This window comes from Opisthocomus hoazin, chromosome 27, assembly GCF_030867145.1.
Source record: "Opisthocomus hoazin isolate bOpiHoa1 chromosome 27, bOpiHoa1.hap1, whole genome shotgun sequence".
Classification (NCBI taxonomy): domain Eukaryota; kingdom Metazoa; phylum Chordata; class Aves; order Opisthocomiformes; family Opisthocomidae; genus Opisthocomus; species Opisthocomus hoazin.
In genome coordinates this window covers 643,091-663,223 of record NC_134440.1, presented here as the reverse complement: position 1 = coordinate 663,223, position 20,133 = coordinate 643,091, and the positions used below count along the sequence as shown (strand labels likewise).

At 57.6% G+C, this 20,133-nt stretch overlaps 2 protein-coding genes across 3 annotated transcripts; one reads left to right on the top strand and one right to left on the bottom strand.

The window, feature by feature from the left end:
- Window positions 1-156: 156 nt before the first annotated feature.
- THOP1 (thimet oligopeptidase 1) lies at window positions 157-9,875 on the bottom strand. Its single transcript, XM_075444200.1, is given in 14 exon segments — window positions 157-2,635; window positions 2,765-2,901; window positions 3,198-3,326; window positions 3,784-3,970; window positions 4,077-4,278; window positions 4,532-4,898; window positions 5,001-5,136; window positions 5,303-5,463; window positions 5,620-5,722; window positions 6,435-6,542; window positions 7,039-7,187; window positions 8,576-8,779; window positions 9,613-9,670; window positions 9,672-9,875. Coding segments are annotated over 14 exon segments (2,214 nt in total). The 5' UTR covers window positions 9,786-9,875; the 3' UTR covers window positions 157-2,476.
- Window positions 9,876-10,139: 264 nt separating this feature from the next.
- SGTA (small glutamine rich tetratricopeptide repeat co-chaperone alpha) lies at window positions 10,140-19,842 on the top strand. Of its 2 annotated transcripts, none has more exons than XM_075444371.1 (12): window positions 10,140-10,204; window positions 11,366-11,516; window positions 12,665-12,768; window positions 12,968-13,052; window positions 13,705-13,804; window positions 14,873-14,977; window positions 15,168-15,306; window positions 16,127-16,189; window positions 16,623-16,660; window positions 17,675-17,764; window positions 18,008-18,132; window positions 18,454-19,842. In XM_075444371.1, the coding sequence occupies exons 2-11, from the start codon at window positions 11,417-11,419 to the stop codon at window positions 18,120-18,122; spliced, it is 939 nt and encodes a 312-aa protein (XP_075300486.1). In that variant the 5' UTR covers window positions 10,140-10,204; window positions 11,366-11,416; the 3' UTR covers window positions 18,123-18,132; window positions 18,454-19,842. The 2 variants fall into 2 exon arrangements, with proteins under 2 accessions (XP_075300486.1, XP_075300485.1); XM_075444370.1 differs by having other exon boundaries at window positions 10,158-10,223.
- The last annotated feature ends 291 nt before the right edge of the window (window positions 19,843-20,133 follow it).

Genomic DNA, 20,133 nt, shown 5'->3' with positions numbered 1-20,133 from the left:
TGCGGGGGGCTGCCGCGGCGCTGGCGAGAGGGTGGCTGTGCCGGGAGCACCCGGGCTCACCCCCCCGCTGCCCCAGCCCGGCAGGGACCGGGAGACCACCATCTCCCCCCCGTGAAGGAGCAGCTTCCGCGGCAGGACCCCAGGCACGCAGACATCCGCTGAGGAAAACTTTTATTAGTGCTAGGAACCGTCTAAAATCCAGTCACTGGAACAAGCAGGGCGGGACGCGACCATGACGAACGGCACACACACACCAGTTTGCCCTTAGGAAACGTTAAGAGAAGAGAATAAACCAAACCCAAACCCGAGAGGGACCCCCGCCAGCCTCGGACGGGGACGAGGAGCCAGTGGGATGAGGAGCCTGGTCCCCCCACTCTGCCCGGCTGCAGGGTTACTGGGGGGACGGACAGAGCGACTGGGGGCCTGGGAAGGAGGGAGGGAAGCGCGCGGTTTCCCTGTTCAGCTTCAGTTCTCTCCCTCGAGAGAGGAGGCCTGAAAGAAAAATCCTGAAAGCTCAGTAAAACACGACACTTAGCACACCCGCAGCGCGCGGCCCCGCAGCCGGCCCCGGGGACAGGCGCTCGCTACGCCTAGAACGGAGGGTGGGGACACAGACACGATGCTCAGCGCGGCCCCAGCAAGCACCAAGGAGCCGCTTCGCTGCTTACGGACCCGTCCACACGTCAGCGCAAGAGGGGACTGGCGAGGGAGGCTGTCACCGGCCTCCCCGCGTCACCGGGGGTCTGCGGGAGGGAGGTGACAGCGGTGACTTTGCACTTGGGGAGCTCTCCTCCACCGCTCCCATCAGCGGGGAAGGAAGCCAGAGCTGCTCCGGTCACACAGCCCAGATGAGAGAAGCAAAGGGAAGAGCCCAGCCGGGGCGGGGGCTGCAGAGCGAGACCCCAGGAGGAACGGCCGCGAGCCCTGGCCGGGATGGTGGATGCGAGCACGGGCACGCGGCCTCTCACCGGGACCCTCCACGTTCTCAAACCGCAGGGGAAGAGCTGCAGAGACCGACCCCGCAGCCCTCCGACGGCGTCACGCCGTGACCCGAGGCTGGAGGTGGGGGGGGACACCAGAAAACGAGCTCTGCCCTCAGCACCTCACATCCCTCAGCACCTCACATCCCTCACGCCGGCGGGAGCTCACGGCTCCGCTCCCAGCTCCCCGGCTCCGCGCTGTGACCGAGCACGCGGCCTGACTCCTGCCTGCCCCACACCCTCGCCGCTAAAAGCCTCTCCCAGCCCGCGCGGGATTCCTGCGAGCAAAACCCGAAGCCAGCCTTTGCCCCCGGGGTCAGCGCTCGCCTCCGACAGCTCCGACCCCCAACCCTCCTGCCTGCTCGGGCACAGCAGGGCCAAGAGGAACAGCACTGCAGAGGCGAGCAGGGAGCAGAGAGGGGCACGCCGTGCCGTGCCACGCCACGCAGGCACCGATTTTAGGGTTCTCGGGGCCTAGGGAACAGCTGGGGGGGGGCAGGTGGCACAGCCCGGCGGGTCCCAGGGCTGGGCAAAGGGCTGGCTGCCGTCCCCCTGCTCGGCGCCGCACCCAGAGCCCGGCCGCTCGAGGCCTGGCACGAAGCCCACTCGATATTTTTATCCCCGGCATCCGTGTTGTTTGAAGCTGTCCGCTGCCTTTTGTTTTTTTTTCCACAGCCCTCCCCTGTCCCACCCCGGCTCAGAGGTGACAGCGACACCAACACACCCTCAGCTGCCACCACCGGAGTCCCGGAGGCATCGCCCGCCCCAGGAGGGCCCCGGGCGGGGGTCCCAGCAGCTCCGGTAGGGCCCTGGGGAAGGCAGAACCTCCCAAGGACGCCCGGCAGCGCTGCCCAGAGCCCCCGTTCTGGGAAGAGCTGTACCGTCCCCCCCGTGCCCCCCAGCCTCCTGCCCAGGCAGAACGCCCGAGGGGCTCAGGGCAGGACGTCCCAGTAAACGCACTGGGTTTTAAGCTCTGGGATCCCCCCGTCTGCCCAAAGATGGGGAGCACACGACTCCCAGCGCGGCCTCGCAGGCCGCTTGTTCCGTGCTCAGTGAGCTCTGCCCCGGGGCACAAAGCAAGCCAAGCCCGGCGGGAAGTCTCATTTCTTAAAAAGCAGGGATTTTAAAACAACGATTCGAGTTTGGTAACTCCTCTCACCCTCCTCTACAAATGAGGCCGAAACTCACCCTCGTGCAGAAATCGGGGTCAAAGCTCAGCCCATCTGGGTGGCCTCCCGCAGCCCCATGCCCCTCGGGGGGTGACAAAGGCAGTGCCAGGCCCTTGGCAGAGCTGTCACCGCAGAGCCCTGGACCAGGGCTGAACCGGGCTCCCGAAGCCCAGGGTGGGCTCGGAGCAGGATCCTGGAGGAACAGCTCCAGGCCGGGGCTGGCCCAGGACGCGTTTGGTGACAGAAGTACCGGGTGTCGCTGGGCCTGGGAGGGCTGCGGCGCGGACAGAGGAGCTGGCTTGACTCAGAGCGGGACGGAGCAGTTTCTCAGCAGGCCGAAGGCAGCGAGCTGCTCTCCACCTTCAGTCCTTTGCTGGCCAGGAAGGCGTCCTGCTTGGGCTCGCGGCCCAGGAACTTCCTCAACATGTCGGAAGCATCCAGGGAACCGCCGGGATGCAGGATGCAATTCCTGTAATCCATGCCCACCTGCGAGGAGAGACGGGGTACGCGTAGGACGTCCGGCCTCGCGCCGACGCTGCCGTCTCCCACCACCTCTGGCAGGGGAGGCAGCCCCTGCCGTGCCGAGGGCCCGGCCGCGCGCGACGCCCTCCCTACCTTACAGTTCATGATCCCCTCCTGCTTGAAGCGCGTGTGGAACATGTCCATGGAGTAGACTTCGCTCCAGAGGTAGCCGTAGTACTGGGCGTCGTAGCCTCCGGCCAAGTGGCCAAACGTGGCGGGCATGTTTGTACCTTCACGGGAGAGGAAGGGAAAGGGCGTTAACGGGAAAGGCTGCTGGAACCGCTCACGGCACGGAAAAAGCCCTCCGTGCTGTACATGTCAGAGCAGGCACTGGGTCAGCTTGTTCACAGTCCCAGGGGAAGGAGGGAAGAACTTTCCAGTTATTTTTGTACGGTTTCAGCCCTGCTTTTCCTGGAGCCAGCAGAAACTGTCTCCATCGAGCCAGCCTGAAGCCGCAGCCTTGAAAAGAACCTGCTGAGCCAAACCTGCAGGCTAGGCCCGGGGAGACCCCCAAGCCCCTGGGTACCTGGGGTAGCGGGGACGCCCAGCACCTCCTCACACAGCCGGGCAAACACCTCCACGGGGTCGGCCTTCGTCTGGGTGTGCAGCGCCTGGTCCACCTTGGCCAGGACGATCTGACGCAAGTTGAAGAGCCCTGTTCCCGGAAGGAGGAGGCAAACTCAGCTCCTGCCTGCGGGCCCGAGCGTCTCCGAGGCCGGGCTGCAGCAGGGCAGGCTGGGGGGCTCCCATAGTTCTCCCCACACCCAACTTCAGACCCGCTTCCCCAGCCCAGCCCAGTTCGGCAGCACCGGCTCAGGCCGAAGCCGCATCCTCTGCCTGCAGACAACCCCCACCTCCCGCTGCACCTCCTGCCACCCCACCATTGCTCTGCCCAGACTAACAGCCAGCAGATGGGGTTCCTTCCCCCCAGCCCCCTCGGTCCCCACAGCACCACGGGGAGCAAGGCAAAGCCTTTCCTCTGCCCGGACAGTTCATGCAGGGTCCCCTTCCCCCTCCCCACGCACAGGGGACACCTCGGCGAGGCTGCGCCCTCGCCCTCCCTCCCCTCCAGCCCCTCTTCGCTGGTCCCACTTCCCTCCGCAGGCACCCACCGGTGTTTGCTTGGCGGGATTTAATGAGCTTCTCCAGCAGCTCGTCGGGGATGGGGCTTCCAGTTTTGTAGTGCCTGGACATGCGCAGCAGCGGCTCTTTCTCCCACACCCAGTTCTCCAGCATCTGCGACGGTGCCTCCACGAAGTCCCGCTCCACGTGTGTCCCACTGAACATGGCAAACTCCGCCTAGGAGACACGGCAAGCTCAGAGCGGGGCGTCATTCAACCCCGCAGGGGAGCACGACAGGGGCAAGGTAACAAACCAACCCTCTGCCAGCCCAGCTGGGCCTCACCTGAGAGCACAGCTGGTGCATGACGTGCCCAAATTCATGGAAGTACGTCTCCACCTCGTCGTGCTGCAGCAGGGAAGGCGCATCTGGCGTGGGCTTGGTGAAATTGGCCACCATGGCGGCCACCGAGATCTGCCGGCTGGTGTCCGGCAAGAGGCAGCCCGGCTGCAGGCCGAAGCAGGCGGCGTGCCCGTACTTCCCTTCCCTAGGCCAGCAAAAGGAGACCGTTACGCAGATCCTCCCCCGTGGCCGGGCACCAGCCACCGCAGCCCTGCTCAGAGCAGAAGCCTCTGGAGAGCCCATGCTCCCAGGACAGCCCTGCCCAAGCACACACCGCTCCCTCCGCACAGCCCCGCATCCGGGAGCGGAACGGCCTCTCCTCCTCCCCAGGCACGGGGCAGGGTCTGTTCCCCCTGCCCCAGCCCTCCTCCCCTGCTTCGCCTCGCCCAAGGCCTCACCGCGGGTACAGGTCCAGGTAGAATTTGCCGATGATCTCCCCGGAGGAGGTGTCCTTCACCGTGTAGAGCTGGACGTCCTCGTGCCAGACCTGAGCCTTCTCTTCCAGCTGGAAGGTGAGCCCCAGCAGCTCCTGGTAAATGGCCAGCAGGCCTGTGGTGACCACCTGCATGGGGAAGTACTCCTTCAGCAGGTTCTGGTCCACGCTGTACTTGGTCTCCTCCACCTGGTTCATGTAATAGCGCATGTCCCAGGCATTGATGCGGTTGTCAAACTCCAGGCCACGCTTCTCGCACTCTTTCTTTTTCAGGTCCAGGATCACAGCCCGTTCCTTCTCCCCGAGGGGTTTCAGCTTCTCAGCCAGCTCATCTAGGAAAACCATGACGGGCAGGGTCAGTGCCCAGGGCTGAGTGCAGCACACCCGGCCCAGCGCATGTGCCCGCTCTTCCCCTCCACAGCCAAGGGCCGTACCCAGGAACGTAGCCACCATCTTGCTGCTTTTAGCCATGTTCATCTCCAGCACAAAGTCTGCGTGGGTGTTGAAGCCCAGCAGACTGGCTTTCTGAGCCCGCAAGTCTACCAGCTCCTTGAGGATCAAGCAATTCTCCTGCAAGGTAGAGTCAGACAAAGAGTGAAGTGGGGTAAGAGGGGGAGAAAGGAAGCACGAGCCCTGGAGTGGAAAGAAGCACAAGTCTCAGAAGAGACCCCTTCGGGGCCTGGACCTGACCTGGCAGCCCGTCTGGCCCTGGGGGCAAGCAGCCAGGCCCACCTACCTCTTTGCACCTGGAGTTGAACATCTCCTCCACCTTCCTCCTCGTCTCCGGCACGTAGCACTTCTTCAGGAGAGGGAAATAGTGCGGGTATTTCAAGGTGACTTTCAGCTTGCCATCCTCTGTCTTCTCCAGGGAGTTCAGGAAGTCCTCCGGGAGCCCCCCTGAGAAAAGAGCAGGCAGGACTGACGGAGAGCCCAGGCCTCTCCAGAAATACCAGATCTGGGACCGAGCACAGGAACAGGCTCTGGCTCCTTGGCCAGAGGAATCCAGGCACTTCGGGCCACACCAGCAGAGAAATATGCCCGAGCGCTCCGTACCTAGTTCCTCCTTCGAGAAGGGCAAGTAGGTGGTGTCTTCGTTGAGGTTCTTGTTGAAGTCTATGCAAAGGACGCTCAGCTTTTTCTTAATAGCTTTGATTTTCTTTAAAATACAGATGAACAGGGAAAAGTCAGTCCAAAAGGAGAAGTCAAAGAGCACCGTTCACCGTCTCCAGCCAGCAGCCTGCCTGCCGACCTGCCCAGCACTTGGCTTTTATTCAAACGCAACGCTGCAGAATTAACTGCATGCAGGCGCTGAGCTCTCAGCCTTGACCAGGCTCCCTCTGATCACACCTGGCGGGGAAGCAGCCGCCTCAGCAAGGTCCCAGCTGTCTCCCACCAGCTCAGAGCTGCAGGTGTTCACGCAACAACCTCCTCTACCCTTATTTCATTTCACCTTCTCTTCTATTTTTAACGCAGCTTCCAGCTCCTTCGCTGAGCCACCGGCCCATGACAAGCGAGGGGACCCTGCGCAGCTCAGCCCCCCAGCCCGCTCACGCCCCCAGCTCCTGGGGGCACCTTCCCTGACCGCCCCTTCGCACGCGGGGAGCGGGTGCTGCTTCCACTCCTGATCTGCACAGCCCTGTCTGCAATCTCAGCTTGTCGGGAGCCCTCCGACTCCCAGTGTCGACCTCGCTTTGTAAATGCCATCCCCATCCAACGGAGAGGAGAAAGAGGGGCACAGAGAGGTCACCCCCCACACCCAAGGCCACATGAATCAGGGAGTCTGAGCCTCAGTTCTCTAACACTGCTCTGTCCTGTTAGCCCTACAAGGCCCTCTCTGTGTGTGCTTATTTTAAGCTCTGTGACCTCACCTCCTGCGTTTCCTCGGGGAGATGGAGACCATTTCTTTTACCCAGTTTGATCAGCCTCTCTAGATATCTCTTTGCCTCAGGCTTCAGTGAAGCGCTCTCTGCTTTCTCCTGTAAAACAAAACCCATGAGTGCAGGGAACCGCAGGATCAGGTGTTGCAGAATGTTGTTCCCGGTGTGAGCTGTGGGTTATCGTAACACCAGTGACCCAGAAGCAGATGGAAACAGCCCACAAGCAGGCTTTGGTTTGGTGCGTTAGTTCCTACCAGCTTGCCTTAAACACATCCCCTTCATGCCGTGTTACAGCCCTTCTCGGGGCAGTACCCAGCCCCTTCCCCACGCGACGCAGGCTGGGTTCACCAACGCCATCTTCCCAACGGGGGAACCGAGGCCCTGAGGGGGGGCAGAGCCCTCCAACCCCAACTCCGCAGTTCTCACTAACAGCTGGACTATTCTGCCACGATCAACAGTGATTCCGCTCCAGACCCGACTCGGTATCACTCACTAGTAAGTTCTGGGACAAGGGAAACGGGTTTGTTGTAATTCCAGGAGGTTTCAGCGCCCTGCTCAGACGCACCGCTGAGCGAGCATCCTCCCAAGCACGCACCTGGAGCCAGACAATCCTCTGGTACACGTCCTGCCTCATGCTCATCTCCACGTCGAACTCCGAGAGCTTCTTGTCGGCCTCGGTGCTCGCCGCACGGATGTCTTTGCAAGGAGAGACGTGCTGGGGGAAGTCCAGCATGTTCCGACGGACTGGCAAGACATGAGAGGGATTATGGCGAAGGCAACGGCTTCACGGCCCAGCACTGCTCGGGAGTGGGAGTGCACACAGAGAGCCTGTGTTAACTGGGAGCCAGTCCGACGGCTCCGGAGCCTGACCTGCCCGCCCACACGAAGGAAGAGCAAGGCAGGCAGCTGTCGTCAGACAAACCCAGAGCTGTGCTCTCCGAGCAGCGCCGTCACCCGCAGCACCCGCTCACCCGAGGGCGTCTGTCCATCACTTCCCATTGCGATCCATCTCTCTGACAAAACTCACACGAATATCGTGCCTGTGAGATGCCAACGCCTTTACCCCAGCTACAGCGGGTACCAACAGTTTCAAGACTCACAGGACTGCTACGCTGGCAGAGGGGCAGCATCGCTGCGTGACTCCCCTGCTTAGAGGACCAGGCTAAAAGCAACACACCCTCACTGCAGACGCTCCTCAAAAGCCACCACGTCCCAGGTGTGCTCTGTCCCAACGTATTTCTATTTTAGAAGTGAAACCAGGGAGAACATTCCCTGCTACCAGCTCTGCAAGACCTCAGACAATACAGGTCCAGCGGGAAGGCGCTGCCCTCCAGGCAGGAGAACTCTCCGCCCAGCAGAAGGTGAGCAGGCAGCTCCTCTCTGTTGGTCAGGGAAAGTGCTGACACTTCTGCTGAAGTTAACGTTACCCCTGCTTAGTAAGGGCTTTTCTTCTTATTTTAGAAAAAAAAGAAACCAGACAGAAGAAGGAGGCGGCTTGCAGGCTGGCTGCTGCTTCACACAGACCTGACACCTCGCCACAGGGCGGTCAGGACAGCCAACAGACGCTGTGAGGCAGGAGCGGGGCAGCGTGACTTTGTGTCTCTGGCTAATCATTTACAGCAGGAGAACGCCACTGAGGCCGGCAGCGCCTGCCAGCACGATGCCACCACGTCACATTACTCCATACATAACCCTTAAAACGACAGCGGTGTTTAAACAAGACACAGGGAGAGACATTTATCCGCTGCCTTAGGGGAGAAGTTAGAAAAGAGCCGAAGATTCCTGAGACCGTCCGAACCGCTGCTGCCGACGCGCAGTTTGTACCCACTGAAGCACTCCGACACGTAAAAGCAGGAGGCAACCCTGGAAGCCTGGCGACGCCTCCCGCAGACCATCCCGCTGCCAAAGAGCCGTCCTCGGCTTGGACTCGCTCTGCCGTTCCACATTGACTCTACTCTTTGTACTTCTATCTAGCTGTATGAACATTAACCGGAAAAAAACCCACCACGCTGCCGAGGGAGCCAAGGGAGCAGAAAAGGAGATGGCGGTACAGAGCGAGAAAAACACCAACAGAATCTTAACGACAAGACGCTGATCTCCAGAACGCCAGTACTCCCCCTCGGTGGACGTACCCGTGTATTCCACTTCCACGTCTGCCAGCGCCTTGAGCGTATTCTCATAGGACACCTCGCCCTTCTCCTGGGAGCCCACCCGGTCGTACACCAGCTTGGTCCTCTCCGTCAGCTCGGCGGCCATGCTTTCTATCTGTTCGGCCGTCAGGTCCCACCTCAGCTGATTCGCCAGCAGCCGGGGGGTCTGGCTATCCACAACGTTACCTGGGGAAGCGGGGAGGAAACCCGCTGTTGAGACACAGTCCTGCACGGGCTGGAAAGAAAACCCAGCTGCGCAGCTAGCGCTCAATAAAAGCACTTAGGGGAGAGGCCCAGCAAAGGAACCACGCCGCTGGGCAGCCGGGATTGTGAGGAACGCAACTCGCAGCCGGATTATTTTCTGGGCACCGTCCACCCTCCCCGCCATGACGAGGCCTTCGAAGAAACCCGACTCCCGCCCGCCGTGACCCTGCCTGGCACCTCAGCCCCCCGGGTGGGGCACGGAGGGGACAGCGCAGGCAGCGGGAGACCGCGGCCTCACTACGCCATCCCCGGGGGGCTGCCCCGGCCACCCTTCCTGCCCCCGGCCCCCTCCCTCCTGCCCCCGGCCCTGCCCCTCCTGCCCCCAGACCCCACTCTCCTGCCCCTGGACCCCCCACCCTCCTGCCCCTGGACCCCCCACATATCTCCGGACCCCTCCCTCCTGCCCCTGGCCCCCACCCTCCTGCCCTCGACCCCCCCCCTCCTGCCCCCGACCCCCACCCTCCTGCCCCCGGACCCCGCTCATACCTCTGGCCCCCTCCCTCCTGCCCCCGGCCCCCACCCTCCTGCCCCCGGACCCCACTCTTCTGCCCCTGGCCCTCCCCCTCCTGCCCCCAGACCCCCCCTCATACCTCTGGACCCCTCCCTCCTGCCCCCGGACCCCCCTCCTCCGCCCGGCCTTCCCCTCTCCTGCCCCCGTGCCCCCCACCTCCCCCTCCCCACGCCGCGCCAGCCCCTCGCCCTCACCTCCCCCGCCGTGCGCCCCCGCCCCGCGCCAGCCGCCCAGGCCCCGGTACCTGTGGGGGGGGCCATGCTGGGGCCGCCGGGAGGCCCCACTCTGCTGACGAGGCCGGGAAGGAGACCGCGCCGGCCCCACGCAACGAGCATGTGCCCCAACCATAGAGGCGGGCGGAGAGAGCGGCCCCGCCGAGGGATTGTGGGAACGTGGAGGACCGGGCCGCACGCCCATTCCCTTCACGACATCCGGGCCGGGGGGAGAGGCCCATGGGCCCGGCCCCAGCCCTCAGCCTCGGCGGCTGCGCGGCGGCACCGCAGGCCCGGGCCCGGGAGCGGAGCCCCGCCGGGAGCAGCACCGCGGCCGGCGACTCCCGCCCTCCCGTTCCCATGGCAACGCCCCCTCTCTATGGTAAAAATCAGGGCGGGGCGACAGCTGAGCTTCGGGCCTCTGGCCCCGCCCCCGAGCCGCGCAGATTGCGCATGCGCTAAAGACTCCGCGCCTGCGTCGTCGCCTCCTGACGGCACTATAAGGGCGGGGCGGGGGCGGGCAAAACCTGGTGGCGGCGCAGGCGCGCTTTGGGGCGGAGGCAGCGCGCAGGCGCGGTGGGCGGGGCGCGGCGCATGCGCAGTGCTGAGCCCGCCCCGGCTGAGGCGAGTGTCGGGGCGCCCGGTGAGCGGGAGGGCGGCGGCGGGGGGGACCGGACCGGGCGGCTGGGCCGAGCCGGGCCGTGTTCGGCTCCACTCCCGCCCGGGAGCCATCCGTCTCTGGTCCCGGCGGGGCAGCGACTGGGCCGGGCGTCGCGGCGGGGCCTGGCCCTTCCCTCGCCCCGGGTCCGGTGTGGGCCGAGCTGCGGGCGCGGACCCCTGGCCGGGCGGGAGAGCCCCGCGGGCGCTGTCGTCCCCTCACGGAGCGGCGGGGTGGTCCTGGCCCGCCGCGCCCCTCGGGCCTCCCTCTCGCCTGCGTGGGGGCACCAGTGGGGCTGCGGGTAGGGTGCGGGGCTGGGCAGCGGCCTCCCGCCTGCCCCCCGCCCGGCTGCGGGCTGTCCGGCCTCGCTGCTCCCGGGGCTGGGGCCGTGTTGTCCCCGGTGCCGCTGGGTGGGCTGGGGCCGGCTGGGCTCTGTTGCGGGCGCTGGGTTCGAGCAGTTTCATTTCTCTGCTGGGTGACCCTGAGTGGCTTTCGGCGCCGCAGCCCCGGCAGAGCGTCTGGAGGGGCAGAGCGCTCCAGGCCAGCAGCGATGCCACGCGGTGGCTGCGTCCGTCGTGCCGGCAGGACCCGCACTGGGGTCTCTGGAAAGCCCCAGCCTTGGGATGTGCTCATGGGGGTCCCTTTGCTGCGCGTGTCGTCCTCTCCCTTGCTGCCCGCGTCCTGGCGGGGAGGTGCCGTGGGCTGGCAGGCGGCTCTGAACCCCGGCTCTGCGAACAGCAGCAAATGGCTTCAGCCCTCATCTTGTTTCAGAAGCAAATTACGCTCTGGAGGCAGAAGACTGCGGGGTTTTAGTGGTGAGCTCCTCAGTGCTCAGTTTTAGTCCTGGTCAGAGGCGTTTTGGTAGCCCAAGCGCCTGTGACACCTGTGATGTATTTGCCTTGGCAGGAGCCTTGTGGGGCAGGGCTGTGCGGTGCAGCTCACGCTGGAGAGGGTGAACTGAGGCCTGGAGCACTCCCATAAAGGGGTCCTGGTTAGAGCAGAGAGTTTAACGAAGGCTCCGGAGGCCTTGGCCAGTCCTGAACAGCTCCCCTTTCATAGGCAGGGAGAGCAGCAGCAAAGCTCTTTGACTTCTTGTCCATGGAGTCATATAACTTCTCTCTCTACAGATTTTTTTGGAGTTACGAGAAGTTGTAACAAACCACTGACAGCCTCCCAGAATGGCAGACCAGAAGCGCCTTGCCTACTCCATCATCCAGTTTCTGCATGACCAGCTGCAGAATGGGGGTCTGTCTCCAGATGCTCAGGAGAGTCTGGAAGGTAGGCGGTTGTGGGCGCTGCCCTGCTCACACGTCCACGTCTGTCAGCCCAAGACCTGGGGAGATTTGCATGCTGTTACTCTCTCCTGCCTCTACCTTGGCTGGGCTCTTCCTAACATCAAACCTTGCTCAAGATTTGAAATGAATTTATCGTTTTGGGGAAGTATCCAGAGCATTAGGGATGCTGATTGCTTATCTGACTTCTTGTTAACTCTTTCAAAAGCAGATTAGCTTGAGGAGGGGATATACCTGGGATCAAAAGCCTCTCTGACCCTGGGTTTGAGACTTACAAGTTTTATCTTAAATGAGGTAGAGTCAGGAGGCTTGTAGTGTAAGATGAGAACTTTGTTGTGTGGAAGTGTTTTATGCCTGCAGAGTGTTTTTCCCGTTCTGCTAGCAAAATGCTTTTCCACAGCGTGCCCTGGAGTATTTGTACAGCTTTTTCAGAGGGCTTCACTGGTAATGAGAGCACACTGATCTTAAAAGATCTGCTTAAGGAGCTTATGCTTTAGCCTTTGGCTTGTGCGTTTGTCCCACTGAAAGAGAGCAGGGGCACGTCTGCAGAGAGGGCAGGAGGAGGCTGTGGGGTGGAAGGATGGGTTTATTCCTGGTGCTTTTGGACTGTAAAATATGGCATGAGAATTCTGTAGAACTGAGCTCTGTGTTGCTGGGGTTCCTCGCTGTGCTGGGAAGGAGCTTTGTGACCAGGTGCCTGGCGAGGGAGGGGGTGGTGGCTTGGTGTTTGTGCACCTCGGTGTGGCCGCAGTGCTTCGCGGAGCAGCCGTGCTCTGGCAAGTGACCGCTTTCTGCAGCGTGCCGTGCCACCTGCAGCTGTGGGAAGGCTGGTAGAGCCCCATTTTGGTTCACTTCTACCCCCAGCACCTGCTCTGGAGTCATCCGAGGGGATGGGAGTTGTGACTGACTCAGTCTAGGAGCTGGATCTCCAGTGCTAAGGTTCACCCAGCTCTCAGGTTTTGGCAAAATTTGAGGATATGGCCCAAATATCAAGTCTGGTTGTGTGGATTTGTGTGATTTTGGGTGTTTTTTTTTTCCTGGTGTGTTCAACAGTAAGAAGTCCAGGCGCTATGGGAGGAGGCTAAGTATTTAGATGGAGTGAGGAAAGCTAATTACCTGATGCTTCTTGTCCAGTGGCCATCCAGTGCCTGGAGACAGCGTTTGGGGTCTCGATGGAAGACCAAGGCCTAGCCGTGTCCCAGACTCTTCCTGAAATATTTGAAGCTGCTGCAGGAAAGGTGAGCGAGTGCCCTAAAAATCTCTGCTGAGTTTCCATTAAGCAGCCAAAGCAATGAGCTCTGCTTGCTTTCCGTGGCAATGCGGCCCCCTCCGAGGTGTGTGGGAGGGAAGTGGTTTGGGCTTGATGAGCCAGCACTTGGGAAGGGGGAGGTGTAGGATGTCTCGGTGGGAGTCCTTATCGCAGCGTTCTCCTTTCAGGAGCCTGAACACATCAGAACAAATTCGGAGCCCGTCACCCCCTCTGAAGATGACATAGCGGAAGCTGAAAGACTCAAGACTGAAGGTAACCTCCTCTGGAGCTGGTGTGTAATGAGGTTTGGATGAGAACAGGAGGGAGGCTCAATCTGCTCAGCACCTGGGGAATGCATGAAATGAAGAAAGCAAATGGGATCAACCCTTCTGTCTCTGCTTGTTTCTCTGCTTGTGCTCCAGGAGTGTGTGTAGGTTGGCATAATTTAGCTGCCACTGAGCCTAGGCAGACAGCTGGGTCAGCATTTTCGCTTGCATCCCGAGAAGCCTGTGCTGTGTAGAGCAGGGCAGAGTTCCCGTTGAGCTCTCCTCTGCATGTCGCCTTTTCTCTGCCATCCAAGAGAGTCTGATTAGTGCTGGAGAACGACGGGGAGCTTTCTCTGAGCCAACGCACCGTAGTGCTTTTCAGGACGTGGTGCTGCTCTGGGGAGGCCTCAGGCGTGCCCGAGGTGGGAGGGCAGCTGAGGGGACTTGCAGGGTCAGGCAGCCTGGAGCTGCCAGGATCAGGTCCCCTGCCTCGCTGCTGAAGGTGCCTCCTGTTGCAAGCAGTTTGACTCGCCAGCAAAAGCTGCAAGCGGTTGGCTTCTCCCTTGTTCTAGTTTCTTAGTAGATCATAGATCCAGGCCTGTTGCTTTTGTTTGTCCCCATTTTTCACTTGTGAGTGAGCCTTTCTGCAATCCCTTTAGGAAATGAACAAATGAAGGCAGAAAACTTTGAAGCTGCTGTGTCTTTCTATGGAAAAGCAATTGAATTAAATCCATCCAACGCTGTGTACTTCTGCAACAGGTACTGATTATCTTTTTTTCTACCCTTGCACACCCGTGTTTTTGTTCTTACTACTTCTATCCGAGACTCTTGAATGGTCAAAGTCCCTCTTTACAATTCTGCAGAGTGCCTGTTCTGTTGTGTGCTCTTTGTGTGGGTTTTTTTAAGCTCAGTGACACACTTTCCTGTGCCTCCTGCCAGCTCTGTGCCCTGGCTTCTCTAGATAGGATGTGGGTGTGGAAACAAACTCTGTTAGGCATTTGAGGAGATAGAAGGATGCCAAGAAATGCTGTCTGCTTTCAGGCAATTAACTCTAAGTGGGATAGAGAGCCCAGGCTTGAGAGGCTGTGCTGATAATGAAAACAAAGGAGTGAAATGAGACAAGTTGAAGGCTCATTATGGAGAATTGCATAAGTTGATGCATGTGCAAAATTGGGTATGCAAGCGAATTTCCTATTTCTCAGTTCTGAGCAGAACTGTTTAGAAGTTGGTGGGAGGAGAATTGTTGAGTAAAATGTACTTTGAATCAGGATTTTAGTTATCTGCCTGTTGTGAGTGTGTGCGTACGGCGGGCTGTGTGACTAGCGTGTCTGTGCCCAGGGTGAGGGCGAGGAACCCCAGCTGGTGCTTCTAGCTCAGCTTTGCGGTAGCTGCAGGAGGGTCAGTCCCGCGAGGTTTTGCCCCTCTAAGAGTTGTGAGATGGAGCCTGAATGAGCATGTTACGGCTTCAAAACCAGTTTTCCCTCTGATGTGGAGAGTGTGAGAGAGGATGAAACAGTTGTTATGACTAAGAAATAAAGGCCTAAGGGAAGCTGAGAGAGGTTGAGCTAGCGTGACACTTGTGTGCCTCCCCAGAGCCCAGGCTCCTCTTGGAAGGTCCATCAGAAGTCAGAGCCTAGATTTATTTGCAGTGGGAGTAAAATGTGGAGCTGGGTGTTTGGATAGCAGACTGCTCACCTAGGCACAGTGAAGTTCACACTTGGCTCTGCCTTGTGCAATAGGAGACTACAGTGAGGGAACAGGGGTGACCTTGATTGGCACATTCAAGCTGATAAGTGTTTTCTGCACCGCTGTCTCCCTTCCCTCCAGAGCGGCTGCATACAGTAAACTAGGAAATTACGCTGGAGCAGTGAGAGACTGCGAAAGAGCTATAGGCATTGATCCCAACTACAGCAAAGCTTACGGCAGAATGGGGTAAGTAAGAGCAGGGGGGTTGTGCTAGAATTTTAACCTCAAAATGCCTGTTGGCAGTGATAACCATCAGTGGTGTTCTGCCCTGGCGTGCCAGGTGAAAATAGCTAGTGTTTCCCCTCTGCTGGGGGTGGAGGAAGACTGCAAGTGCTTATCTAACTCCAGACTTTTTGTTTTATTTCCACTTTAATAGCTTGGCCCTCTCCAGTTTAAATAAACACACAGAAGCTGTTGTTTACTACAAAAAAGCCCTGGAGCTGGATCCAGACAACGACACCTACAAATCAAACCTTAAAATAGCTGAACAGAAAATGAAGGAGACTCCTAGTCCAGTAAGTTCTGAAACTAATGCTTGTTATATGTGGGGAGGACTTGAAGGAGGCCTCTTCACTGTGAGCGCCAACAGGCGCTGTCTGACAGAGCCTCGGTGACCTGGGTTGTGTTGAGAATACAAATCTTGTATGCAGACAGAGGGGAGAGAGTTAACGAGTCCTGCAGTGAGCATTTCCACTAAAATCCAGAGAGGATAACCTCACTGCTTGAGCAGTCGCCTTGGGCTTATTTGAAAGAGCTGGAAAACCAGACTGGTAAGAAAGGAGTCTTTTGAAACAGCAATTTTGCCTTAAGCACCTTTCTTAAAGTCACAATTCCTAAAATCCAGCTATCTTTTTTTTTTTTTATTTTTTTCCCTAGTGACCTCTTTTACCAATACCAAAAGGGTGATTTATGTGGCTTTCTTCTTAAATTTTTTTCTTAAGAAACCTGGAGGTTTCCTAGCCAGGACTGCACTGGTGACATACTCTGTGCAGGAACATGTTAGTTTACCATTTTGAAGGGGATTTTAATTTTCTAAGGACTTCTCCAGTGCAAAGGTGACCAGGTGAATGTGTGAATTTGGCAGCTGTCATGGGTTACAGCTGTGCATTGCTAATGTGGCTCCGCTGGTGAGAGGTGATCCGCAAGTCCCTGAGTGAGCCCAGTCCCGTGAGGGGGGTTGGAAGGAGCCTCTTCCCTTTGTCCGTGTTTAAGGGCCAGATTCTTTGATGTGATACTCACAGATAATGCTGGGAGTAAAGTATTAACGTTCGCTGTAATGTGCCTCAGGAAGTGAGAGGATGTCATCGCCTGTGTGTGGTTTCTTTCTTCTTGCAGACTGGAGGTCCAGGAGGATTTGATTTGGCTGGCTTGCTGAACAACCCCGGCTTCATGAGCATGGTAAATCTGGACACAGATCACAGCCAGGCTGTACCTGGTCTGTGCATTGGTCTGTTCGGGAGGAAACGTAGCGGTGCCTGGCGAGGGGAGCTCCTGTGTCTCTTTAGCAGATTTGTTTTCATTTCATTTCTTGGTTTCAGTGTTGCTGAGGAGACTGTGCTTGTCTCTCATGAAAATCAAATTTTAGAGCCAGTGACTTATTCACAGGCTTCTCCTCGCAATGTGCTGGGTGTGGAAAGGGTGCCTGTTCTGCACTGCCAGCCTTGTCTTGTGTGGTGCACTGTGCTTCTCTTAGCTATTTTTGTCCTATTGATCTGTTTCCAAGTATTTCTGCCTTCACTTTGTTTGTCGTTGAATGGCACAACATCTGCAGATCTACCCAGTCATTTCTGACTAAATAGGGTGTCATTTTTTTTCTCCCCTCTTTAAATAGGCATCTAACCTAATGAACAATCCACAAGTACAACAGCTGTAAGTTTGATCCCATCTTGTATTTCCTCTTTGAATCGCTGGTTTGGGGCTCTGTGTGTGTTTGGCATTTGCAGTAGCTCTGAACTGGTGAGGGGCGGAGGGTGCTTGGATGGAGGGCAGGCTTTAAACCAGGCCAGCTGCCTGAGCTCGTGTGTGTTTGGAGTGCTCTGAACTGTGCTGAAGAGGATCTTAGTAAAAATGTTTGCAGAAGGGAGGCAGGATAGATCGTGGCAATGGAATTGGGTTTGGGAAGTTTGCGGTCAGCTTGGCTCTGCCACACAGTGTTCTGGAGATGAGATTTCACAGCTCCATCTGGGTTAGGAGGAGAATATTTCCATTCTCTGTGCTACAGGGTTGTGAGGATCAATTCACAATGTTTGTGAGATGCTTAGATAAAAGTCATAACATTAACAAGGCACGTACCTCTCCTGCCCGTCGTGTCAGAGCACAGACGGGCAGTGAGCTGGAGACTTGGAGCTGATCCTTTGATTACCAGACGAGGCAGCTCGGCTGAAGGGCTGAACGTCAGCCACTGTTTCTGTTTGCTTCTGCCTGCTCCTCCTGCTGCTGTTGCCAGCTGAGTTTCTGTGCCAGAGGCAGCCTGAGCCCTGCCAGAGGAAGGGGCTGCGTGTTCTGGGCTGGTCACCACGAGTGAATCGGTGTTTAGGCTGTCCTGTCCGTAGATCTTGTTTGATGCAGAGCAAGCAAATAGCCTGTGTGAGAAAGGGCAGTGTTTTAATTAAACATAGCATGGGGCTTGCACAGACAAGGGACGATCTCTGGGAATACAGCAACTAACACTGATAAATATTTCTACATATTGTGCAGCTCAATGTTACGGTTACTCTTCTGCAGTTAAAAAACAAAAAGTTCTTGCAGAAGATTCCCTTGCAGATAACTTCATAATCTGTGTGGGCAGGTGCTCCCATTATGCTGATGTTCACTTCCTAGTGTAAACCAAACAATTTCTGTGTGTGTTTCTCCTGCTCTGAGCAGTAACTCTTGTTTCCACAGCATGTCTGGGATGATTTCTGGTGGCCACAACACCATGGGAGCAACAGGCACCAGCCCCTCCACGAATGATCTCGCCAGCCTCATACAAGCGTGAGTAGGGAGCTGCGTCTTGCCCGTTGCTTTGGCCAGTAAATGGATTTTAGGGTTTGCTGACCAGAAGTGGAACCTTAATTTAGCAGTTGAGGAAGGCTGAAATGTTGGGTGAAGTACTGTCTCTCTTGGTGATTGTCCAGCTCTAACAAGTAGTTCCAATCAGCTGTGAAGGATTTCCTGGCACCAGTCCTGTTGGGGTGTGTGAGAGCACTGGTGGGACCATTGCTTGTTCTCCTGCAGGGGCCAGCAGTTTGCTCAGCAGATGCAGCAGCAGAATCCTGAGCTAATAGAGCAGCTACGAAGCCAGATCAGGAGTCGGACTCCAAGTGCCAGTAATGAAGATCAGCAGGAATGAGCACCTCCAGGTGAGGCCGTAGCTGGGAGTGCTGCTGTGCTGTGGCCAGCTGAGTGGGAATTCACGTTATTTGGCTGCAGTGTCTGGCTTGTGCCTGCATTTAGCAGTTTGCTGTGTCGCCTCTCCGTGCAGACTGGGTTCTCTGCATCGGTGCTGCGGTGCTGTGCCTCAGGTGCAAGGCTCAGCCCCGAGGAGTGGTGGATAAGAATTTCCCTCACACATTGTGTGGCTGCCAAACGAGTTTCATTGTCGAGCGTTCACGGTGGTTACAGGGACGCTTTGTTTCCTCAAAGACTGAATTTGCAAATGTCTTGTCTTCCTGTCTCTGCAGCACAGTCCGTGGGAACTTTGTTCTTTGCTTTAAAAACTGGAAGCCATGTGCGTGTTGCCATTTCTTGAATTGGAAGTGTCCAAGAGGGGGAAAAAATTAATGGAAAAACAAAATACTTTCTATGACCTGCATGTTAAAGACAGATCCACACTTTCTTTCCCTAGTCTTCGTCCCTGCTCCTCCCCCTCAGCCTTTCCATTAGTCTTTTTTTCTTCTGGAAGACCCAGCAAGCTGAGCACAAACCAGCACCAACAGTCTTTCTAAAGAAACTTGGAAAATTAACTACACTGTTACATTTCTATGTTATTTGCTACATGGGAATTTTTTAACCCGTTTTTGAAGAATGATGCACTCATCACTACAGGACGTCTTCACTTCCCTGCCCACGTGCCACTTCAAAGAAGTGTTCCGGTCCCACCTAGCCCCTGCCCCGTTTAACCTTCCTGCCAGTCACGAGACGGTCGCGTTTGAACGCCCTGGAGGTCGTGGGATCTTCTTGCCTCCAGGAACAGGGTTTCTGTTGCTTAGACTCGCGGTGTTTCTCGTTCAGGTCTGTAGCAGCGTTGCCAGCGTTGTTAATACACGGGAGTTTGGCGGTCGCCTCATGAAGGTTAGTGTGAGTGTGCTGGGGGTGGGACCGGGCGGGTGGAGCGTGCCCGTGTGCGCCGGCTCCTCTGGCGAGCGTTCCTGGTGCGCTGCTTGGGGGTCTGTCCCAGTCCTGAGTCTGTCTAGTGTTTAGTAATTATGGCTATGTTGTTGGAATGACCCAGTCTGTGAACTAGTCAGGTGGACAGTAAGAAAGATACGATGTTTTTGGTGTTTAAAAGGGTTTTTTTTTCTTCTGCTTTTTTAACCTTTTATGCATGTAAGTAATCAACCTGGTTGAATGTGCTAATGGTAGGAGTAGAGGGTGTCTGAGTAGAGAGCAGGAGGAATAAAAACACTGCTTGAGTAGTAAGATACCAGGTGGCTGCTGGCTCAATGTGGGGATCGGCGAGGAGCGATTATGCCTCAGCATTGAGTGTGTGAGATGAGGGGAAAATCTCCTGCAGCCAACTGGAGTGACCCGCAGCTTCCACCCCTCGAGCTGCCCGCGCCCTTCCCTGGGCGAACAGAGAGCTCTGGCCAGTTCCCTGACAAGTCACTGGTCAAGGCCAGAGACTTCTGTGTCCACCTCAGGATTGTTTTTCAAAGTCGTTCCTGAGTTGTGGTGGGAAGGCGTGTTCGTGGCCACACTGCGGGGCGAAAAGCGTCTGGTCTGGGGGCCCGGGGTGTGAGTGAGCAGGTGTGTCTGAAGATTAACAGCAACAGGAAAACTGATTTGTACATGCTCCATAAATAATACGTGGTTAATGTAACTTGTGAAGAATAAAATATTTGGACACTTTCTTTGTTATCCCTCTTGCCCGGCTGACTGGAGCAAGGCGCGGGCCTGGGGCTGGCCCGGGTGTGCGTTGGGCTGCGGGCTCAGGGCTCCGCACCATCGGGGAGGCACAGCCTCCTGTGGGTTTTACCCACCTCTCCCAGTTTTTTGTTCTTTCCTGCTGAAATGCTCCTGGCTGTGTGTCTCTGCTGCACAGAAGGAGGAAGGCTCTCTTTCTATTTCTGCTTCCCGTGCTCCCTTTAAGTTCTCTCCAGCCAGCTTTTGTACCCTAACAAAAGGAGAAGTTCCAGACTGCA